The sequence below is a fragment of the Homarus americanus genome, unplaced genomic scaffold (assembly GCF_018991925.1).
Source record: "Homarus americanus isolate GMGI-L3 unplaced genomic scaffold, GMGI_Hamer_2.0 scaffold29478, whole genome shotgun sequence".
Lineage (NCBI taxonomy): Eukaryota > Metazoa > Arthropoda > Malacostraca > Decapoda > Nephropidae > Homarus > Homarus americanus.
Genome location: NW_024747997.1, coordinates 1,857,639 through 1,880,019, shown reverse-complemented (window position 1 = coordinate 1,880,019; position 22,381 = coordinate 1,857,639). Strand labels below are relative to the sequence as shown.

Below are 22,381 nucleotides of genomic sequence, written 5' to 3'. Positions count from 1 at the left end.
ACACGCCCATAATCTGTTACCTTGATGACTTAACACATACACAACATACACGGTCATAATTCTGTTTTGATGACTTAACACATATACAACATACACGGCCATAATCTGTTATTTGATGACTTAACACACACACAACATACACGGCCATAATCTGTTACCTGATGACTTAACACACATACAACATACACGGCCATAATCTGTTACCTTGATGACTTTACACACACACAAAACATACACGGCCATAATCTGTTACCTTGATGACTTTACACACATATACCACGGCCATAATCTGTTACCTTGATGACTTAACAATACAACATACACGGCCATAATCTGTTACCTGATGACTTTACACGCAACATGCACCACACGCAACATGCACCACACGCAACATGCACCACACGCAACATGCACCACACACAACATGCACCACACACACATGCACCACACACAACATGCACCACACACACATACACCACACACAACACACCACACACACAACATACACCACGCAACATGCGCCCAAACATACACCACATACAACATACACCACATACAACATACACCACATACAACTTAAACCGATTGTTCTTCGCAAATTCAATGCCACACAAGAGCCTATCCTGCTTCTAGTTCCTTGTGTGTGTACAAACATACCTTGACACATACATACATACGTAAATACATACATAAATACATTCATATATATAGATCATCAATAGGAACACACACACACACACACACACACACACACACACACACACACACACACACACGAAACGTTCTTATTAAATTAAATCACCGCGTTTTTTATCATTGTGTATCTTTGTATGTGTGTCTAAATGCATGCATGTATGTATGTATGTATGTATGTATGTATGTACGTAATGAAACAGTTTAGTGTGACGCAGGTCTTGGGGGAGGACAGGGGGGGGGTGGCGGAGGGGGAAGGTGTGGGGTTAGTGTTGGGGGAAGAGGAAGGGAAATTTCTGTTCTCCCTTTTCTCCCTTGTTACGTAAGATATTCTGAGCTATATTTACTTCCCATGCTGTTACTACGACTACTACTTTTTTTTAATGGCCTCCAGCCTCCACCAATAGCCACACCTTCGCCATTACCTTAATATCCTAATACATAAGAAGCTCTCCTAACTGTGTTGAGTTAGTTGAGCTGCAGCAATGTCTTCCCGGATGGTAACAGGAAGATGGACGCACGACACACACACGCACACACACACACACACGCACGTAAACACACACGCACGTAACAACACACACACACACTACTTATTACATACATTTGATATATTTTGTTACTTTGTTTTGATCAATATGAGGGGGGGGGGGGAGATGAGGGGAAGGAAAATATTGCACAGTTGATTGTGATTTTCTCGTAGGGGGCCAAGATTGGGAGGCTGGTTGAACTCTCAGACATTTGGGCAGAATTAGGGATTTTGTTGAGAGGGATTGGTAGTAAGAGTGTCAGTGTTTATACATGGTCCGTACCTCAACGCTCGTAATATTATTCATATTAGTGCAAGTCGCTTAGGAATGGATCACGTGGGTTGTGGTTGGTAGCCCTGCAGCGTGACGTCATGACCGAGCCAACCAATGAGTGTTGCGGGGCGGGGCCGAGGGCGTTAGGTTTGTGTATATGTCCAGTGCGATGTGGGAGAAACACTTTTAGTGGGACAACAGCCGCCGAACTGTCCACACGAGAGCACGGTCGTTTAGCGTCAGAATTTAGTCCATGTACAGTGAAATAATGTTAGATTCTGACCTGTACAAGGTACGTCAGTGATCACACCGCCCCCTTGATTACCAACCGCCTGTTCTGTTGAGCTTAGGGTTAAGACTTGGAGTTTGTCAAAGCAACAAGTTGTATCCTCTACGGGCTGAGCTCAACTGCACGTGTTTTGTGATAAGAATTAGTGAAGTTGTGTGGCTATTATAGTGTGTGTGTGTGTGTCTTGACAAGTTTAAATAAATAAACTACCGCCAGAGGGGTGACTCAGGCTACAAGATGTTCCCTGGCATACCCCAAGACGCCAGCCTACTCGAACTACACGCCGACGTAAGATTCTATTACCTGGACTTATTCCTTAGACTGCCTTTCTGTTCTCTTAGTAAGATGTCAGTATTCTGTAGCTGTCATGTCTCCCTCCCTCTTGCTGGTGGAGGCGTCACCCTCATTTTTAACTTTCCGACCATTTTCACTTTCGCGTATCTCTGACAACAACTAAACTTCAACCTACCTCTGTAACGACCCGCGACACATGTATACACCTGTAATATGAACCAGAGCCCTCTTGTGTTACAGTCTGTCACGCTGGTGCTGTTACATACACATACATGCTTGTATCTTACGCCTCTTGTATAACAGTGAGAATCTCCTTGATAGTGGGGTGGGGCGTCCCTAGGGGCATGGGCCCCCTTCAGTAGTGGGCGTCCCTAAAGGTGGTTGTTTGGGCCCCTTCAGTAGGGGCGTCCCAAGGCGGAGTTGTTTGGGCCCCTCAGTGGGGCGTCCCTGTTGTTTGGGCCCCTTCAGTAGTGGGGCGTCCCTAAAGGTTGTTTGGGCCCCTCAGTAGTGGGGTCCCAAAGGCGGGTTGTTCTGGCCCCTTCAGTAGTCCCAAAGGGTTAGTTTTGGCCCCCTTCAGTAGTGGGTTGTTTGGGATGGGGCGTCCCTAAGGCAGGTTGTTTCCCCTTCAGTAGTGGTTGTTTGGGATGGGGCGTCCCAAAGGCGGGTTGTTTGGCCCCCTCCAGTAGTGGGTTGTTTGGGATGGGGCGTCCCTAAAGGCGGGTTGTTTGGGCCCCCTTCAGTAGTTGTTTGGGTTCGCTTGGGCTACATGTTATGGCGAGGGGCCAAGATGTGGTGAGGCGTGACAGACTGTGTACCATTACCTACCTACCTACACTACACCTGACCTGACTCTCAAGGCTTTAATTCATTTATTTTTGGGGTGATTGTGTTCTAATGTCCAACCTTTGTTCACTGTATAACAAGTTCACTGTCTTCAGTTTTGTTCACTGTTCAACTTACTGTGTTCAGCTTTATTCACTGTCCAAATTGTTTCACGGTGTCCAGCTTGTTCATTGTACATGCTTTATTTAATCACTGTGTTCAACTGGTACACTGCACATGCTTTAGTGTTCACAGTGTTCACTCTTTAACGTGTTTACGGTGTTCACCTTGTTCACTGTACTATTTATTCATCGTGTTCAACCTGTTCCCTGTGTTCAACTTGTTCACTTTTCTCAACTTTTAGTCTTGTAGATGTGTGTTCAATTTTTTCACTGGAGTCAACTTTTAGTCTACTGTAGATGTGGTAGTGTTCAAACTTGTTCACTGTAGATGTGATAGTGTTCAAACTTGTTCACTGTAGATGTGGTAGTGTTCAAACTTGTTCACTGTAGATTTGATAGTGTTCAAACTTCACTGTAGATGCGAGTGTTCAATTTGTTCACTATGACTCGTATTAAACGTGACTTGTGTTGAGTGATAAGTACTACCATTGTTGTGTACTGCAGACTGTGTTGCAAAATAGGGTTACTGTAGTACATTGTATTATTATATGTAGACTGAACACTTATAGTCTTTTTCTTGGTGTTCACGTGTGTTGTTCTCGCTACTGTTCTGTTCATTGTGATTTGTTAAGGTAATGGAATGGAAATTTTAATGCACCGATACTGAATGATTTTTAATTTATATAAATCAGTAAATTTTTTTTGACCAGAATTTAATGTGGGTTTTGGTGGTACACTTTACCGATTGATTCGTTTTTTACGCATTTTTGGTATTTGATTGTTGATAGTTTGCTGAATATGTATTTTTGCTTAGTGTTGAGTTGGGTCTGGTTAGTGTAGTGTAGTGTAGGTTAGTGAGGTGTTGGGTTAGTGAGTGTTAGGTTAGTTTAGTGTAGTGTTAGGTTAGAGTTGGGTTAGTGAGTGTTAGGTTAGTTTAGTGTAGTGTTAGGTTAGTGAGGTGTTGGGTTAGTGAGTGTTAGGTTAGTGAGGTGGTGAGTGAGTGTTAGGTTAGTTTAGTGTAGTGTTGTTAGGTTAGTGAGGTGTTGGTTAGTGAGTTAGGGTGTGGGGTTAGTGAGTGTTGGGTTAGTGTAGTGTTGGGTTAGTGTGTAGTGTTAGGTTAGTGAGTGTTGGGTTAGTGAGGTAGGGTTAGTGTAGTGTTGGGTTAGTGTAGTGTTGGGTTAGGTTAGTGAGGTGTTGGGTTAGTGAGGTAGTTAGTGAGTTAGTTTAGTGGTGTTAGGTTAGTGAGGTGTTGGGTTAGTGAGTGTTTAGGTTAGGTTAGTGAGGGGTTAGTGAGGTGTTGGGTTAGTGAGTAGGTTGGTTTAGTAGTGTTAGGTTAGTGAGGTGTGGGTTAGTGAGTGTTGGGTTAGTGAGTGTTAGGTTAGTGGTAGTGTTAGGGTTAGTGGGTGTTGGGTTAGTGAGTGTTAGGTTATTTAGTGTAGTGTTAGTTAGTGGTTGGGTTAGTAGGGTTAGGTTGTTTAGTGTAGTGTTAGGTTAGTGAGGTGTTGTTAGTGTAGAGAGGTTAGTTTAGTGTAGTTAGGTTAGTGAGGTGTTGGGTTAGTGTGAAGTTAGTGAGGTGTTGGGTTAGTGTAGTGTTGGGTTAGTGGTGAGTGTTGGGTTAGTGGTGTTAGGTTAGGTGAGTGTTGAAGAGAGTGTTGGGTTAGTGTAGTGTTGGTTAGTGAGTGTTGGGAGGAGTGTTGTGGTGTTGGGTTAGTGAGTGTTGGGTTAGTGAGTGTTGTTAGTGTAGTGTTAGGTTAGTGAGGTGTTGGGTTAGTGTAGTGTTGGGTTAGTGAGGTGTTGGTTAGTGTAGTGTAGTGTTGGGTTAGGAAGTTAGGTTTAGTTAAGTGATTCATTCCGTGTTGTTTTATTTCTTACTCGTGTGGCTGCCAGTTTGTTATTGTTTATTTTTGGGGATTTGATTTTATCATTCTGTTGTGTGTGTGTGTGTGTGTGTGTGTGTGTGTGTGTGTGTGTGTTTATTTAAGACTGGGTGAAGCAGGTCTGCCACACATGGAGAAAGGGGGTTGTTTGTCTGGGTGACTGTTTTTGTTTCCTGTCTGTCTGTCTGTCTGTCTGTCTGTCTGTCTGGGTGGGTGGTATCCGGCATTGTCTGGTGGTGGCTGCGCGTTGGAGTGGTGGTGGTGGTGGTGTGTCCGTGCACTTGTCTGTCTGTCCTGTTGCTCCTTCCCACACTTGTTCAAATAAACATGGATTACTAACACATTAACGGCCGGCGGCGGGTTGAGAACAGCGTGGTTATGAGCCTTGACGATACTGGAGCTGTGTACCAGTTAAGGGGGTTGACAGTTTATGGGCTTCCAGTTAGGGGTTGATAGTTTTAAGGCCTCCAGTTAGGGGGTTGACAGTTTAGGGTTTATGGGGGTTGAAAGGGGCACTATCGCGTTGTTGTTTAAGAGTTTGAATTAGATTGTTTGTTTACATAATTTAACACACACACAACAGACACACACACACACACACACACACACACACACACACACACCCACACACACACACACACACACACACACACACACACAGAGAGACCGGCCCTGAGCTGGCCTCTTAAACTGTTGGCCACATGTTGCTCCTGTTCCTTGTATCTTGCTGTTCCCTGCTCCTGCTCCCTTCCTGTCTCTTGTTCCTGTTGTTCCTTGTCTATTTTCCTGTTGCCTGTCTTGTGCCTGTTGTTCCCTCTAATTCTCTTGTTGTTCCTGTTGCCTGTCTGCTCCTTGCTCCCCGTGCCCACACACACAGCGCCTCTTGCACCAGGGGAGGGGATTCGAACCCGTGGCCTTGGGAGACGTTAATCACAGGACATGTTGCACCACTGAACAGGAGACCTAATCACCTTAACAGGGTTTTCACCTCTCCCACCTCTCCCTCCCTTCTCCCTCCTCCCTCTCCCTCCCCCTTCCCCTCCTCCCTTCCTCATTCCTTCCTTTCATCCCCCACCCCCCTCTCCCTACCCTCTCCCCCTTGTCCTTGAGTACCGTTCATAAGGAGAGGCTTCAATGGAGGCTTCAGGGCGAGGGAGGCTTCCGTGTGTGTGTGTGTGTGTGTGTGTGTGTGGGGAGGGGGGTTACTTGCTTAACAGTTGTATATCACTGTATTGGTTGTATTTTTTGTATGACTTAGTGTAGTGAGGAGTCTGTTGTATTGTGTATTTGGGTGAGTGTATGATAACATGACCCTGTTGTATCGTGTATGTGGGTGAGTGTATGATAACATGACCCTGTTGTATCGTGTATTTGGGTGAGTGTATGATAACATGACCCTGTTGTATCGTGTATGTGGGTGGTATGATATATCCCTGTTGTATCGTGTATTTGTAAGTGTATGATAACGCCCTGTTGTATCGTGTATTTGGATTAGTGTATGATACATAACCCTGACTGACTGTATTGTGTATGATTGAGTGTATTGACTCAGAGGCTGTATGGTGTATGTTACAGTGTATAAGTTGTATCATCCTTCTGTTGTATAATACGACCTGAAATATCTGTGTAATATTTACAACCTGTGGTAGTACTGTACAATGAAACACCTGTTCAGATGTTGTGTTCCACCTGTTGATTTATTAATGGTACACTCCCTCGAACATCTGTTGTGAAGGAGAGTTTTACTTAACACCTGTTGAGTTAGTGGCAGTGCTCTCAAACACCTGCGATGTGGAACAGTGTTTGGGGGGGGGGTTATACTGTATGGGTGCCTGTAGTGTTGTTATATTGAGTGCCTGTAGTGTTGTTATATTGAGTGCCTGTCGTGTTGTTATATTGAGTGCCTGTAGTGTTGTTATATTGAGTGCCTGTAGTGTTGTTATTAATGGCTGTTGTTTTATATTGAGTGCCTGTAGTGTTGTTATATTGAGTGCCTGTAGTGTTGTTATATTGAGTGCCTGTAGTGTTGTTTATATTGAGTGCCTGTAGTGTTGTTATATTAGTCCTTATTTTATATGTGCCTGTATTTGTTATTTGGGTGCCTGTGGTTTTGTTATATTGGGTGCCTGTAGTGTTGTTATATTGAGTGCCTGTAGTGTTGTTATATTGAGTGCCTGTAGTGTTGTTATATTGAGTGCCTGTAGTGTTGTTATATTGAGTGCCTGTAGTGTTGTTATATTGAGTGCCTGTAGTGTTGTTATATTGAGTGCCTGTAGTGTTGTTATATTAGTGCCTGTAGTATTTGTTATATTGAGTGCCTGTAGTGTTGTTATACTGAGTGCCTGTAGTGTTGTTATACTGAGTGCCTGTAGTGTTGTTATACTGAGTGCCTGTAGTGTTGTTATACTGAGTGCCTGTAGTGTTGTTATACTAGTGCCTGTAGTGTTGTTATACTGAGTGCCTGTAGTGTTGTTATAATGAGTGCCTTAGTGTTGTTATATTGAGTGCCTGTAGTGTTGTTATATTGGGTGCCTGTAGTGTTTTATATTGAGTGCCTGAGTGATGTTATATTGGGTTGTAGTGTTGTTATATTGAGTGCCTGTAGTGTTGTTATATTAGGTGCCTGTAGTGTTGTTATATTGAGTGCCTGTAGTGTTGTTATATTGGGTGCCTGGTGTTGTTATATTGAGTGCCTGTAGTGTTGTTATATTGAGTGCCTGTAGTGTTGTTATATTGAGTGCCTGTAGTGTTGTTATATTGAGTGCCTGTAGTGTTGTTATATTGAGTGCCTGTAGTGTTGTTATATTGAGTGCCTGTAGTGTTGTTATATTGAGTGCCTGTAGTGTTGTTATACTGAGTGCCTGTAGTGTTGTTATACTGAGTGCCTGTAGTGTTGTTATACTGAGTGCCTGTAGTGTTGTTATATTGAGTGCCTTCAGTGTTGTTATATTGAGTGCCTGTAGTGTTATACTGTACTGAGAACAACACACACACGGAACTCGGTCACTACAGCTCGTCTTGTTCATACTGAGAGGAAAATATTAAACGACTATTTATTATTATTATTATTGGTATTATATAATTTTGTTTTGATTTACCAGTTATTATTTTAAGGATTATTAATGTTAGTGTGTGTGTGTGTGTGTGTGTGCGTGAAGAGTGGAGGGGTGGCCGTGGAGGGAGGGAGAGTGACTAAGGCAATTCCCTGTATCATGTTACTCTATTCCCTCCCTCCCTCCCTCCCTCCCTCCCTTCCTCCCTCCCTCCCTTCCATACCTCCTGAGTACAACGACTTTAACTAATAGAGTACGGTAATTTACCCCTTGAGTACAATGCGTTAACCCCTTAGAGTACAGACCGTATCATCATTGTACTTGTTCCATTGTTTCATTAAAAAGAGGACAATTTTATTCTTGCCATTGTTCAGGTGATAAATGAAAGCGTCATATTACCTGTGTGTGTGTGTGTGTGTGTGTGTGTGTGTAGTAGTGATATAGTAATAACAACAAGTGTGGATTAGATGAGCGATTAGCTAAGTAGACTGATTAGTGATTAGATAAGGGTGTAATAGTCTCCAAAGATTATATATATTAGTATAATTTGTAGAACTGATTAGTGTATAATTTGTATAATGGCTGTGGGTGATGGTGGTGAGAATGACTAGTAGCTAAGTGTGTAAATACGTCTTGCACACACACCACACCACACACACACACACACACACCACACACACACCACACACACACACACACACACACCACACACACACACACACACCACACACACACTCTCATATTCTTATTATCAACGACTAACTGATAAAGTAACTTGTGTCCAGTTTGATCGTTAGGCTGTACTTAATTGCCTAGGTCTTTCTGTAATTACCAGCAGGTGACTTCAGTTATCGAGTGACGTAATGCATAGCTAATAAGTTCATCCGTTATTTATCGTTATTTTCCGTTATTTATCGTTATTTTCCGTTATTTTAGTTGTTTTTTAATGATAGGTTATACTTAATTATAGTAAAGTACTTATTATTGTTGTTATTGACTCGTGGTGGTAAACAGTGTGAAAACCGCAAAGGTGATTGGTGGAGCTTTTTGACATGGGAAGAATTTGATTGGTCTACCTGTAAGCCAATCGGGAGTGAAATGATTTGTTTACATTCGGTCGAGGTATTTAATGGTTATTTGAGTTTTTGTTTGTTTTGATTGTTATTGTTTGTGTACCATTATTATTATTGTTGTTTGTTATTGTATTTGAGTCTTGTTTGTTTGTTGTGGTCGTGTTTTATTATTATTATTATAGGTAGGGCAGACAGACGCTCCCTCAATAGCGTTCAGTCTTACCTAAAACCACTTGCCTCCTCCTCCACTCTCACTTCCCTAGACAGAGTGGCCTGGTACCTCACCTACTCCCCCCTCCCTCACCTCCCCTCCCTCTGTATGTGTTTACGTGAGACTGTGCGTGTGTGGGGGACTGCGTGTGACTGTGTATGTGTATATTTATGTGTGTATGTTTGTATACTTGCGTGGAGTGGATCACGTAACACCCCAGAGTGGACTAATTGCCGGGTATGTGGATGAACTACATAACATGGACTACAGAGCCACATAGACTACAGAAATTACAGTACACATACATACAGTGTTATCGAGGTGGAGTACAGTATATGTGGATTTGATTACATATACTAATATGTACTGTGTGTGTGTTTTCTAAAGTATACATAGGTGTATTAAGTGATGTGTGTGTAGGGTGTACCGAGTGTATAGAGAGGTATTTATTGGGTGTAAATTATTATTATTTTTATTGGTAAACAACTTACTCTTGTTTACATACCAGTTGATAAAAGGTTGTTGTTGTTGTTGTTGTTGTTGTGGGTTAATTAAGGTTATGGGGGTGGCAGTTTGTGGTTGTTGTGGTTGAAGATAATTGTGGTGGTGTGAGGAGTGGGATGGGGAGGTGGATGGGGGTTATGGAGGTGTGCGAGGAGGAGGAAGATGGGGGAGGAGGTAAGAGAGAGAGGAGGAAGAGAGAGAGAGAGAGAGAGAGAAGCTTTCTAACCACTGCCCACACATTTTTTTTATTGTCTTCTGGGCTGATGTACCAGCCAGTGCGCGCTCTCTCTCTCTCTCACTGTACGGAATAAGGTTCACATAACTGCTTAAATTATAGACCTTAATTAAATAATAGTCTTCTCTCCCCCTTCTCCCCCTCCCTTTCTCCCCCCTTCCCCCCTCTCCCCCTTCCCTTCCTCCCCCCTCCTCCCCTTCTCCCCAGGGCCTGGCAACATCAGGAAGGCTGTTGTCTGCAACAGCCAGTGTGAAGGTCGTTAGAGGTCGACTGTCGTTAAGTAACCCATTGTGTGTATGTTTGTGTGTGTGTGTGTGTGTTATCCACCACCACCACCAGTCCACTCAGCACTACCAGTCCGCTACCACCATTACCATCACCACCAGCCCACAACCCCACCAGACCACCACCACTACCACAACCCCCACCATCCCACAACCCCACCATCCCACAACCCCACCACTACCACAACCTCCCCACCACTACACAACCCCACCACAACCACAACCCCCACCACTACTACAACCCCCACCACTACCACACAACCCCACCACTACTCCCACCACACTACCACAACCCCCACCACAACTCCCACCATCCCACACAACCTCACCATCCCACAACCACCACCACTACCACAACCACCACCACAGACCACAACCACCACCATCACCACCACAACCACCACCACTCCACTACCACCAATTAGTCCACTCACAAATTAGCTCACTAGTTTAATCCACCACGACTTTCCCCCGGCTGGTGGTCAGTGTCAGACTCTCTCTCTCTCGTGTGTACCATAAATTAACCTGGATTATATTTAGAGAAAGAGAGAGAGAGAGAGAGAGGAAGAGAGAGAGAGAGAGAGAGAGAATGAATGGCAGATTCCTTTACACGACAAAGAACAGTCTGTAATGAAGGTCACCAAGATAAAAGAAAGTTATTTGGTTAATGTCATTGTCGAGAGAGAGACGTATACCATGATTTACCAGGATATGTGAGAGAGAGAGAGAGAGAGAGAGATTTACACTATGATTTACCAGGGGATATGTGGGAGGAGAGAGAGAGACATACCATGATTTACCAGGATATGTGAGAGAGAGAGAGAGAGAGACGTATACCATGATATACCAGGATATGTGAGAGACAGATGGTGTTAACGTGATACTTTGGCTATCATGTGAGAGAGTGAATGTATGGTAGAAAGGGAGAGAGAAACAACATAGAGGGAGAGAGAGAGAGAGAGAGAGAGTTAAGAACCCAGCTCTGTACATAAGCACGCTGGTCACCACTACACTACACTGGCTTGGTGCCCTGATGGTGACTGGTTCTTGGTGATGTGGTCGAGATTACAAGGTGTGGTTGTGGTGGTCTTGGGGATGTGGTCGAGATTACAAGGTGTGGTTGTCTTGGTGATGTGGCCTGATGCTCGTGATCGTCTTGGTGATGTGGTCGAGATTACAAGGTGTGGTTGTCTTGGTGATGTGGCCTGGTGCCTCGTTCATCCTGTATGGTGGGTGGTGAGTCACCATCAGAGGTTCACCATACTCTTGTAAACTCACCATTGTCTTCCTCTCCTCACTGTAAACAATGTCTTGGTGTTGTTTGTCCCCTTTGTTTACTGCCTGTGGTGGTGGTTTGTTTGGTTGTTTGTGGTGGTAGTGGAGAGCCTGTACTTGTTGTGGTGGTGTGGATAGTGGTTGTGGTGGTGGTTGTCATGGTGTGGTAGGTTGGTATTAGTGATTGTGGTTGTCGTGGTGTGGTGTGTGTGGTAGTAGTGGTGGTGTAGTAGTGGTGGTGGTGTGGTTGTCGTGGTGCGGTGTGTGGTAGCAGTGGTGGTGCGGTTGTCATGGTGTGGTGTGTGTGGTGGTGGTGTGGTTGCCTACCGTTGCTTCTGTTCACGTGACCAGATAGTATGTACTAACGTCATCCCTGGCCTTATTATTAAACGTCTGTGTATGTATGTATGTGTATGTATGTATGTATGTATGTATGTGTGTATGTATGTGAGCGAGAGTTAATGACCTAATACTTAATAGTGAAGGGTCATTTCCACACTACGCCCACACATGCATCCTGCCCGTCCGCCCCTGCCGCCCACGTTCACGCCCACACACGCCTTTGTCCTGCACTCCTCTCTCATCCTCAGGGTCACACACACACACACACACACACACACGAACGAGTCTGTATACTATATAATACAGTATACATATGTGTGTGTGTGTGTGTGTGTGTGTGTGTTATCGTGGTTAGGTTGGAGGAATGTGGTGATAACTGGTGGTGGTAGTTGCTGTGTTATCTTGTTATCACTATACCACACAACTGCTGAGCCTGTGATAACAACTCCCCCCCTACCCCTCCCTACCCCTCCTTTCCCCTATCCTTCCCCTCCCTACCACCCCTTCACATGCTCTGTAAGGAGGGGGGGGGCTCGAGGTGGGGAAAGCCAAGGAGTTGAGGCTACGTCCTTCTCCCACCCTCCCCCTCTTATCTCCCCCCACCCCCCTCCCTCCCCCTCCCTCCCCTCCTCACACCCCCTCGTCAGCAACAGGTGAGACGCGTGATTCCTTCCTGGGAACCATTAGGAAGCCCCAGAGACCTTGACACCTGTGCTCAAACCCCTACCCCTACATATTCTCCTCTCCCACCGTCAACCTCACCTCCGTCACCCTCCGTCACCCCTATGGTCTTCCTCCTACCCCCGGATCTCACGAGGCGTACAGTTGTAGAGCAGCAGGTGGGGGTCACCCGTGTTCCCCCCCCCCTCTTATCATTAACTCTCTTAACTCTAAATACTGTTATCGCTTTAATGTTCTTTGTGTGTTTCCTTATAGTGTGTTTGTTTGTTTGTTTTAGTTTGTCTTTGTTTTTCTCGCCATTTTGTTTTGAAAGTGTTTAGTGTTTTGTTTTATTATTATTATCATCGTTAATATTATCACTATATGTATCGTTAATTTACTATAGTTATTATTACCGTGTGTGTGTGTGTGTGTGTGTGTGTGTGTGTGTGTGTGTGTGTGTGTCCTTCTGTGGTAGATAGTGTGTCCCCCCCTCTCCCTCTCTCTCGTCCCAGTGTCAGGTTGCTTGATGTCCTAGTTAATGACGCATTCTATTGTGGTGTCCTATAGATGTCCTTCAAGTGTCACCGTCTTGGGATGGGTGGGGTGGGGGTCCTGAAGGCGTCACGTCACGGTGGCTGCTCTGGTGAATGACACATTTTAATTATGGCGTCCTACTGGCGTCCTACAGGTGTCCTACAGGTGTCCTACAGGTGTCCTACAGGTATTCATTATGGAGCTTTATAGGTGTGAGGAGGGGACAGAAGGGTTTAGGATGCCAGGTAAACAGTGTGTGTGTGTGTGTAGACCCCGTGATCATGTGATATACCTACAGCAGGATACACGGTTTCCTGTAGTCTACACCGAACACACACACACACACACACACACACACACCTAAAGAGCGTTACATTAAGTCACTAATTTACATCCTAAGTAACTTTTCAATGTGTGTGTGCGCGCGCGTGCAGGCCGCCGCCGCTGCTGCGAGAGAAACCTTTAAGAAAGTAGTGCTGCTGGACCCGTTGCTGGTGCTGCTGTGCCCGTTGCTGGTGCTGCTGTACCCGTTGCTGGTGCTGCTGTGCCCGTTGCTGGTGCTGCTGTACCCGTTGCTGGTGCTGCTGTACCCGTTGCTGGTGCTGCTGTGCCCGTTGCTGTTACTAGTGCTGCTGGACCCGTTGCTGGTGCTGCTGTGCCCGTTGCTGGTGCTGCTGTACCCGTTGCTGGTGCTGCTGTGCCCGTTGCTGGTGCTGCTGTACCCGTTGCTGGTGCTGCTGTACCCGTTGCTGGTGCTGCTGTGCCCTGCTGGTGTTGCTGTGCCCGTTGCTGGTGCTGCTGTGCCTGTTGCTGGTGCTGTTGCACCCGTTGCTGGTGCTGCTGTGCCCGTTGCTGGTGTTGCTGCACCCGTTGCTGGTGCTGTTGTGCCTGCTGCTGGTGCTGTTGTACCTGTTGCTGGTGCTGCTATACCTGTTGTTGGTGCTGCTGTACCTCCACCTTGTATTATTTCTACTACACTACTACTTGGCTGCTGTGATTGGTCATTAACTAAAAAAGGTTCTAAGACTCGGTTCAACACAGCGGACGGCAGGTGGTGGCGCAACACCGGAAACACGTGGGTTTGACACACACACACACACACACACACACACACACACACACAGATATATGACATCAATTATTACTGTACACACATACATACATACATATGGTATGTGTTAAGAGTTTAAAAGTTACTTAGGGTATGTATGTATGTATGTATGTTTGGTATAGACTACAGGATACTGGGTATCCTGTGTGAGTGTGTTACATGACCACGGGAGCTACACACACACACACACACACACAGGATGTAGTTTTAAGTGTTGAAAAGTTACTTAGGATGTAAATTTGTGACTTAATACGCCCTAAGTGGCATAGAACATGTGTACAGTACAGCACTTGTGGCGTGAGACAGATTACGTCCACTGTGTGTGTGCGTGTGTGATACAGAAACTTACATCTCTCACTCCACGTTACACAACCTACTGTATGTGTGTACTGTAGTGTTACTGATGTATTATGATAGCGTTAAAAGAATTAATTTTTACATTATTATTATACAGTCGACATATAATCTGGCGCTACATAAACTGGTCCACATTTAATCAGGTCAACGGCTACAAAAACCATCTGTCAGTAAAAATTTAATCACAATGAAAACTGAAATAAAATGTGGATATTGATTGGAACGGCCTTACTGATCCAAGCTCTCCCTCGTTGTGGATAGTGGTAGGTAAGTGACAGGTAGTGGTAGGTGGTGTCTGGTGGAGGCGATTTCTCTTAAGCTTGTGTGTAAGGGAGAGCGAGATGCAACACACACACACACACACACACACACACACACACACACACACTCACTCCTCACACTCTCTCTCTCTCTCTCTCTCTCTCTCAGGGAATGTAATGAATAATTAATAACCTAGGCTCCAGGTAATTAGGGTAGGTAGGCCTAGTGTGACACCTGTTCTGATGGGCCTGCAGTTTTCTGACATCTAACACTGTTGTAGGTTGGGTGCGCGATATGGGCCTAGGATGGTATATAGTAGGCCTATATGGTAACAGATGGGGGGGGGAGGAGGGGTTATGTCCTAGAGGGGAAGTAAGGGGAGGGTTCTGGTCATGTCCTATAGAGGTGGGGTCATGTGTCCTGGAGAAGGTGGGGTCATGTCCTGGAGAGGGGGGGGGGCAGGGGAGAACAATACATGCCCTCACCTTAGACCTGTCACAGCCGGGGGGGTGGTGGTGGATGGGGGGGTTAGGTGTAAGGGTGTGGTTGTTAGCAGAGAGGGAGGGCAATACTCACTGGTTTGCTATACATGTGAGGGGAAGAGAGAGAAACAGTGGTTCTATATAAATGGGGGGTGGGAGTGGCTGCGAGGTGTGTGTGTGTGGGGGGAATCAGTAGTCCATAACTGGCAGGTGAGGGGGGTGAGATAATGGTAAGTAGGAAAGATCTGCATCATAAGTACTGAGAGGAGGAGGGGGGGGGGGCGGTGCACTGGTTCATATAAATGTGTTTTGTCAAGTTTAAGATGATAGTACATTTGTTTGATTGTCTGCCCGTCCGTCTTGTCTGTCTGCCCGTCCGCCCGCCCGCCTGTCTGCCCGTCCGTCCGTCCGTCCGTCCTCTCCATAGAAAGTTTCCATTCATCACCCTGTACTGTCCACGTGATAACTCGAGTTGCATTGGGTAGTTCTTGACCAGAGTTGACCTGTGGGTGACACGCCATCGTTGCCTTGTGCCTATTGAGTGTGGGGGTCATGGAGGTAATTGTGGTTGACCCTTGATGGTGGTGGAGGTAATTGTAGTTGACCCTTGATAGTGGGGGAGGTAATTGTGGTTGACCCTTGATAGTGGTGGGGGTAAGTGCAATTGGTTCGTGATGTTGGTAGTAATTATTGAATTTGAATTGAATTGAAACAGTTTATTTAGCCAGAAAAACCACAGATACTCGTGGTGGTGTTGGTAATTGTGGTTGACCCGTGGTGGTAGTGGTAGCAGCAATTGTGGTTGTGTGGTGGTATGTTGATTATGTGGGTATCACCGACCTTGTGTTCCCGGATGCACACGCCGGGATGAAAGCTGGTGGAGATGCCCCGTAAACCCCCCCCCACCCCTCCCCCACCCCCACTTCTCCCCATTTCCCAACCCCCCTCCCTTCCCTCCACCCCTCCCTCCTCCTCCTCCTCCCTCCTCCCCCACCCCTCCCCCACCCTCCCTCCCCACTGGCTGGCACTTTCCTACCTTCCACCCCAGCCCCTCCCTTGTCTCTCCTATCTCGTACCTCTCTCCCATGTGTGTTTGGGGAGGCACAGCAACACCTTACCTTAACACAGGACTCGTAATCCCTATGTTGCTATACAGGTGTTTGAAGTATTAATTAAGGTTACAGGTGTTTGAAGTATTAATTAAGGTTACAGGTGTTTGAAGTATTTATTAAGGGTACAGGTGTTTGAAGTATTTATTAAGGGTACAGGTGTTTGAAGGGTGGAGACTTGTGGGAATTAAATTAGGTCAGGTATTTACTTATATTTAATAGGATAGGTATTTACTGATGCATTGAAACATTGTAACTGCCGAGAGAGAGAGAGAGGAGGGGGGGGTTGGGTTGTGGGGGCGGGGCAGTAAGGAGGTTGATGGGGTTGCCCCGCGGGGTCAAGAGGTCGGGGCGGGGCGGGATGGACATTAAGGTGGTAGTTGGTTTGTCCGTGTTAGTGGTAAGCAGTGTGTTCCTTTTTTCTTCCTTCTCGCTCTTCTTCTCCCTCTCTCCCTTCCTCCTCTCTTCCTTCCTTCCTCCTCTCCCTTCATTCCTTCCTTCCTCTCCCTTCCTTCCTTCCTCCTCCTCCCTTCCTTCCTTCCTCCTCTCCCTTCATTCCTTCCTTCCTCCTCTCTCCCTTCCTTCCTCCTCTCTCCCTTCCTTCCTCCTCTCTCCCTTCCTTCCTCCTCTCTCCCTTCCTTCCTCCTCTCTCCCTTCCTTCCTTCCTCTTCTCTCCCTTCCTTACCTCCCTCCTCCTCTCTCCCTTCCCTCTTCCTTCCTTCCTTCCTCCTCCTCTCCTTCTCCTTCCTTCCTCCTCTCCTCCCCTTCCTTTATGTTGGAGTCGCGTTTCTTAACTTAACCTAATGTTATATTTGTTTGTTTTTTATCCTATTCTGGCAGAGCAACCCTCATCGACTATGCATTATTTGTGTATATACGTATATTGTTATATATATATATATAAGTAGTGTGGCTGGCATCTATAGCACTCATCCGCCGGGAGGTTAAGTGTTTGTTTGTTTGGCTTTAATAAGTGTTTGTTTTACCTTTGTGTATATTTACCTGGCTGTTGGGGGTTCGACTTCACTCCACCTGGTTTATATTATAGGATCGTGACTACCCGGATATCTCTCTCTCTCTCTCTCTCTCTCTCTCTCTCTCTAAAGCTGGAGCAGGTAGTTAGCTTCATTAGCTTTCTGAACCTGTCCTGCTGTTGACTTACTGGCAGCAGCAGGAACAGCATTAGGGGGAGGCGGCACAGAAGTAGGAGGCACAGCAGCAGCAGGAGGCACAGCAGCAGCAGGAGGCACAGCAGCAGCAGGAGGCACAGCAGCAGCAGGAGGCACAGCAGCAGTAGGAGGCACAGCAGCAGCAGGGCAGTCTTGGGAAAGTTGGACACTCCAGCTCTTCAACTTTCGCTGGGTCACCTGGCGCCACTCTCGCCCCCGACCCCGTGGTCAGGGGGACGGATGTAGCAGGGGTGATTCGGTAGGGGGGGAGGGTCAGGGTGGTTTAATACTGGTGGTGATTGTGGTGGCGGGTGGTTTAATAGTGGTGGTGAGTGTGGTAGCGAACGATGGTGGTAGTGGTGGTGGTGGGTGTCTCGTACTCAAAAGGTATATCTGTGACCATGGTGAGGCCATTATATTCTCTCTCTCTCTCTCTCTCTCTCTCTCTGTCTCAGTCTAGCAACTGTAGCGTGAGGGAGAGAGAAAGTGTAAGGGGGGTTGAATGGAGCGGTACAGGATGGAACAGGGGTGTAAAGGGGGAGGAATGACAACTTAATGGAAGGTCTCTCTCTCTCTCTCTCTCATATGCGTGACAGGTAGGCAAATTCTTGAACGTCACTCAAGGCCGAGGTAACAAGGTAGTTATTGTTGAGGGAGAGAAAGTGTTGGGAGGTGGGAAGGAAGGAGGGAGTGAAGGAAGGAAGGAAGGAAGGTGTTGGTGGTCACTGATACGTAAGGGGCGGCGGAGATAGGAACAGGAAGGTAGTGGATGGTGGTGGTCGTGTGGTCCTAGTGAGTGAGGTGAGGTCGTTGTGTGTGGGTCGTCACGGGGAGAAGGGGAGGTAAGGAGGAAGGAAGGAGTTAATGGGTCGTATTGCCACCCCAATATCCTGCTTGGGGAGAGAGTGTGTGGGAGGGGGAGGAAGAGAGGGAAGTTAGTGTTGGCCTAGTTGTAGGTATGGTAAACATTATCTCACTACCACCATCACATACCACCACCTGCTACCATCACTCCCACGGGCTTCCTGGTATGGTTTTCTCATTACTGGTTTTGATTGGTTAAACCAGTCTCTCTCTCTCTCTCTCTCTCTCTCTCTCTCTCTCTCTCATTAGTGACAGTAGAGTGTGTGAGGAGTAACTTGGTGACTGACTTATGACTCGCCAGCCCTCCCAGTGACTCTCAGGTTACACACGCCAACTACAGCCACCACACCTGCAGTTGTGCCACCCGGCCTTGTGTGTCTGTCAGAGATATAGTGTATCAGTCATTGAATGGTACTGTACTGTGTGTGTATATAGTAAGTGTTGTATACTGTGTGGTGTTGTATAACTAAAGTTGTTGTGTTGTGTTGCAGACTGTGTTGCGTGCCCGGTGGGATGGCCGCGACGTGGACCACAAGGCAGTGGGCGGTCACCTGCCCCTTACCAAGAGGAACTCCACACCAGTCGGAGCCTCCCTGGCCGCCCCGTCAGCCCACGTTCAACTCCTACACGCCCACGCCAAGGCGACTTTGACGCCCATCGAGCCACCCAACATGCACCGTCGACTGGACCGTTCACACTCTGAGCCCGTGAAGGGCGGAGAGGGACGCCAGGCCAACTCATCCCGCTACAAGACGGAGCTCTGCCGACCCTTCGAGGAGAACGGCTTCTGCAAGTACGGTGACAAGTGCCAGTTTGCGCACGGCCACGCTGAGCTGCGCACCCTCTCCCGCCACCCCAAGTACAAGACGGAGCTCTGCCGCACCTTCCACACCATCGGCTTCTGCCCCTACGGTCCCCGCTGTCACTTCATCCATAACGCCGAGGAGAGACGAGGGAACTCAGCTGGCCCTTCCTCTCACCCGCCACTCTCACCTAAGACGTCCCTCAGTGCGGGTCACCCTGCACTCTCTCGGCCACAGATGCTACAGATGGGTGTGGCACCGCTGGGGTCTACTGCTGAGTCTCCTTCACCACCTGCCTCACTCCACGGCTCACCCACCTCCTCCGGTGGATCCTTCTTTGATGACGCCTTCACCCTCTTCCCTGGTGGGTGTGGTCTAGCCGGCGCCAAGGGCTTCCTGGACGGCCTCTCTGTAGGGTTGGGGTCTAGTGGAATGAGCGGAGGCCCCGGGTCTCCTGGCGGGTCATCTTGTGGAGGCCGCGCCCTCAGTGACCTGGACCTGGTCCGGGAGGGAACCCTTCTCTCTCTGGCCGGGCTGGACACTCCGCCCGTCAGTCCCGTCGAGTCCCTGGCAGGAGATCTGGACTCCCTCTCCCTCTCGTCCTCCCACTCCGCCTCTCCCACTCCCGCCACGAGCGCCCTCGACATCTCGCGCTCACTCCGTCTTCCCATCTTCGAGCAGCTGTGTGAGCAAGACTAGACAGTCACCGCTGGCCCTGTGGTCGTTATAGCTCAACTATGGTGGCGGCCACGGGCAGGTCTTGTGGGCGACTGTGTCATGCTGGTGTTCAAGTGGCTCCAGGTGGCCTCTTGACACACTCACCCACGGTTCCCAAGCCCAGGGGCCCCCAGGGATCTGGGCCTAGTCTATTTAAACCGTGGTGAGGTCCTGCACACTGGCCACCGTCAGCCACCCTGGCAGCGAGTAGTAGAGGAAGGTAGCCAAGGCGTGGTGAAGTGACACAGCCGCCCACCGCCCATACCTTGTACAGCGTGGAGTATGTAATGCCCTGAACCCCGCCCCCACCTGCCCACCTCCACCCATGTATTGCTTGTGATATTGGGGTGCCTTTGTGGCGCCCACTACCTTAGAGTTTATTAAGGGCGGGTGTGGCAGGGGGTGGGGGGAGGCGCACCCTCCAACACAGCTCTTGTACAGAACAAAGTACCATTTGAGTATCTTTTTTTTTGTAATTACGAAGGAACTGCTTGTATTTATGTAATTTATTTATTTGAGTGAGGTAGAAAAGAAGTAATTTATGTTTGTACTATACTAAACTACCACTATACCTAGATGCCATATAACAGTTGGTGTTATTATTCAGTTTGCCGCCTCTCATATAATCACCCGATACAGTGAGCGTCGTTAATCCGACACGTCCACTTGTCCGGCCAAAGTAGATCACTCGCAAACTATATATATATATATATATATATATATATATATATATATATATATATATATATATATATATATATATATATATATATATATATATATATATATGTATACATATCTATATATCCAGTTTTATATAAATGTCTATTAACTTATGTGTACCGACTCTATGGTGATGCTTGTAATGGTTGGAGTCCTCGAGGTGCTGCCGGCCGCTGTTGGTGCCGGTCGGATTAACTACGGACCACTGAACCTGTTGCCAACTGTGCTTGTTAAGTCGACCCACACTACCCGCCCGCCCGCCCTCTTGAGTGGCTCTTCACACCCCCGTTGACCCAACCCCATTCTGCTTAGATAATATGACATGCCCAGTTGGCCGGGTCACGTGTGTGTGTGTGGGGAGGGCGAGCGAGGAGTGTGGACAGCTCGGCAGTCACTCACCTAGGAAGCAGCGCTAACTTAACACCCACCAACCAAAGACGGATTTGGTTCCGCCAATGAGAAGAGAGATTGCCTTCATTATTTTTAGTTTTATTTTATGTGAACGAATAGCTATCGGCTTTGAGTTAGAACCGATGCTTTATAATTTCTTAATTAAAAAAAAGTAGCTAAAGTACAGTTACAACTATTCAGTATATTATATAAATATAGTATATAATTTTTTTTTATTTAAAGTATTTTGTTTTTAATTTGTGTGCCAGAGCGGTGTGTACCTAATATAGTTGTGAGGGTAACGATACGGTCTGTCCTCCACACACACAAGACGGCTCTGAGGTCAAGTATTTTCCCACAGTACAGTAGATGGTCTTGTTAAATCTGTCGTGTGTATTACCAGAGATAATATACCTCACTGCTCAATGATTGGCCCGAGAGTCTGCTAATTATTTAATGCTCTAACACTTTTATTATTACTATTACACACCTGAGGTATTGATGTACCTGTTTGTTTTCTTCTTTTTTTTAATAATGACTCACTCACCAGGGCGGTTCTCTCTATATCTATCATTCAATCTATATCACTATCCCCTGGGGGTGTAAGAGAAATCCTTGCATGTTGTCTTGTGGAGGAGACGTAGATGGGTGGGTGGCAGACAGACCGACCGTCATAGACCACACGGCTAAAGGCACCTCTTTTTTTTTTGTCAATTTAGGGGACCGTAAGAAAACCAGGTTGAGAAAGGTCACAACAGCCGAGTAGGTATCCAAAGTGCTTTAGTTTATTCCATTTGTCGTGTACAATGAATGCTCTTTAGTATTTTATTTTTGTATAGTTAATTTAAACAAAAAATACATGATTATTATTTTATTTGTGTGTTGACCTCACTCTTCCTTCTATGATATAAAAGACACTTGCGACGGGAGTGTTGCATGGCCCCTCTTGGTATTATTGTAACTTTCAGAAAAAAATACCCTAAAATATTCCCCAAATACCTTAGAATATCCTCAAAATACCTTAAAATATCCCCAAATACCCTAAAATATTACCCAAATACCCTCAACATTTTGTCTTTTTTTAATATCTTTAAAAAAATGCCAAACTATTTTTTTTTTAATCACTAACCTTAAAAAATTCCAGCTTATTATTATTATTATTATTTGTATAGAGAATTACGAGGGGGATAATGGCCGCCATAGAAGATAAATTCACCATATATAACAGTGGATTGTATGTGTCTTAATGAATAGTTTACCTGTGTGTGTGAATCACCTGATGAGTTAAAAGATACGAGGAATAGTTTTTGGATTGGCAGTT

At 46.4% G+C, this 22,381-nt stretch overlaps 1 protein-coding gene across 2 annotated transcripts; it reads left to right on the top strand.

Annotated features, from left to right (window-relative positions):
- Window positions 1–1,676: 1,676 nt before the first annotated feature.
- Window positions 1,677–21,934, top strand: LOC121879959 (mRNA decay activator protein ZFP36L1-like). 2 transcript variants are annotated; one of them, XM_042386808.1, is made up of 2 exons: window positions 1,677–1,788; window positions 18,919–21,934. In XM_042386808.1, exons 1-2 carry the CDS (start codon window positions 1,750–1,752, stop codon window positions 19,927–19,929), a joined length of 1,050 nt encoding a protein of 349 aa, XP_042242742.1. In that variant the 5' UTR covers window positions 1,677–1,749; the 3' UTR covers window positions 19,930–21,934. The 2 variants fall into 2 exon arrangements, with proteins under 2 accessions (XP_042242742.1, XP_042242741.1); XM_042386807.1 differs by having other exon boundaries at window positions 1,677–2,073.
- Window positions 21,935–22,381: the final 447 nt, after the last annotated feature.

Excerpts from the sequence above, each read along its gene's own strand:
- LOC121879959 (XM_042386807.1), top strand. The coding sequence starts at position 2,023 with ATGTTCCCTGGCATACCCCAAGACGCCAGCCTACTCGAACTACACGCC. Across the intron at positions 2,074-18,918 it reads TACTCGAACTACACGCCGAC|ACTGTGTTGCGTGCCCGGTG; the intron begins GTAAGATTCTAT and ends GTTGTGTTGCAG.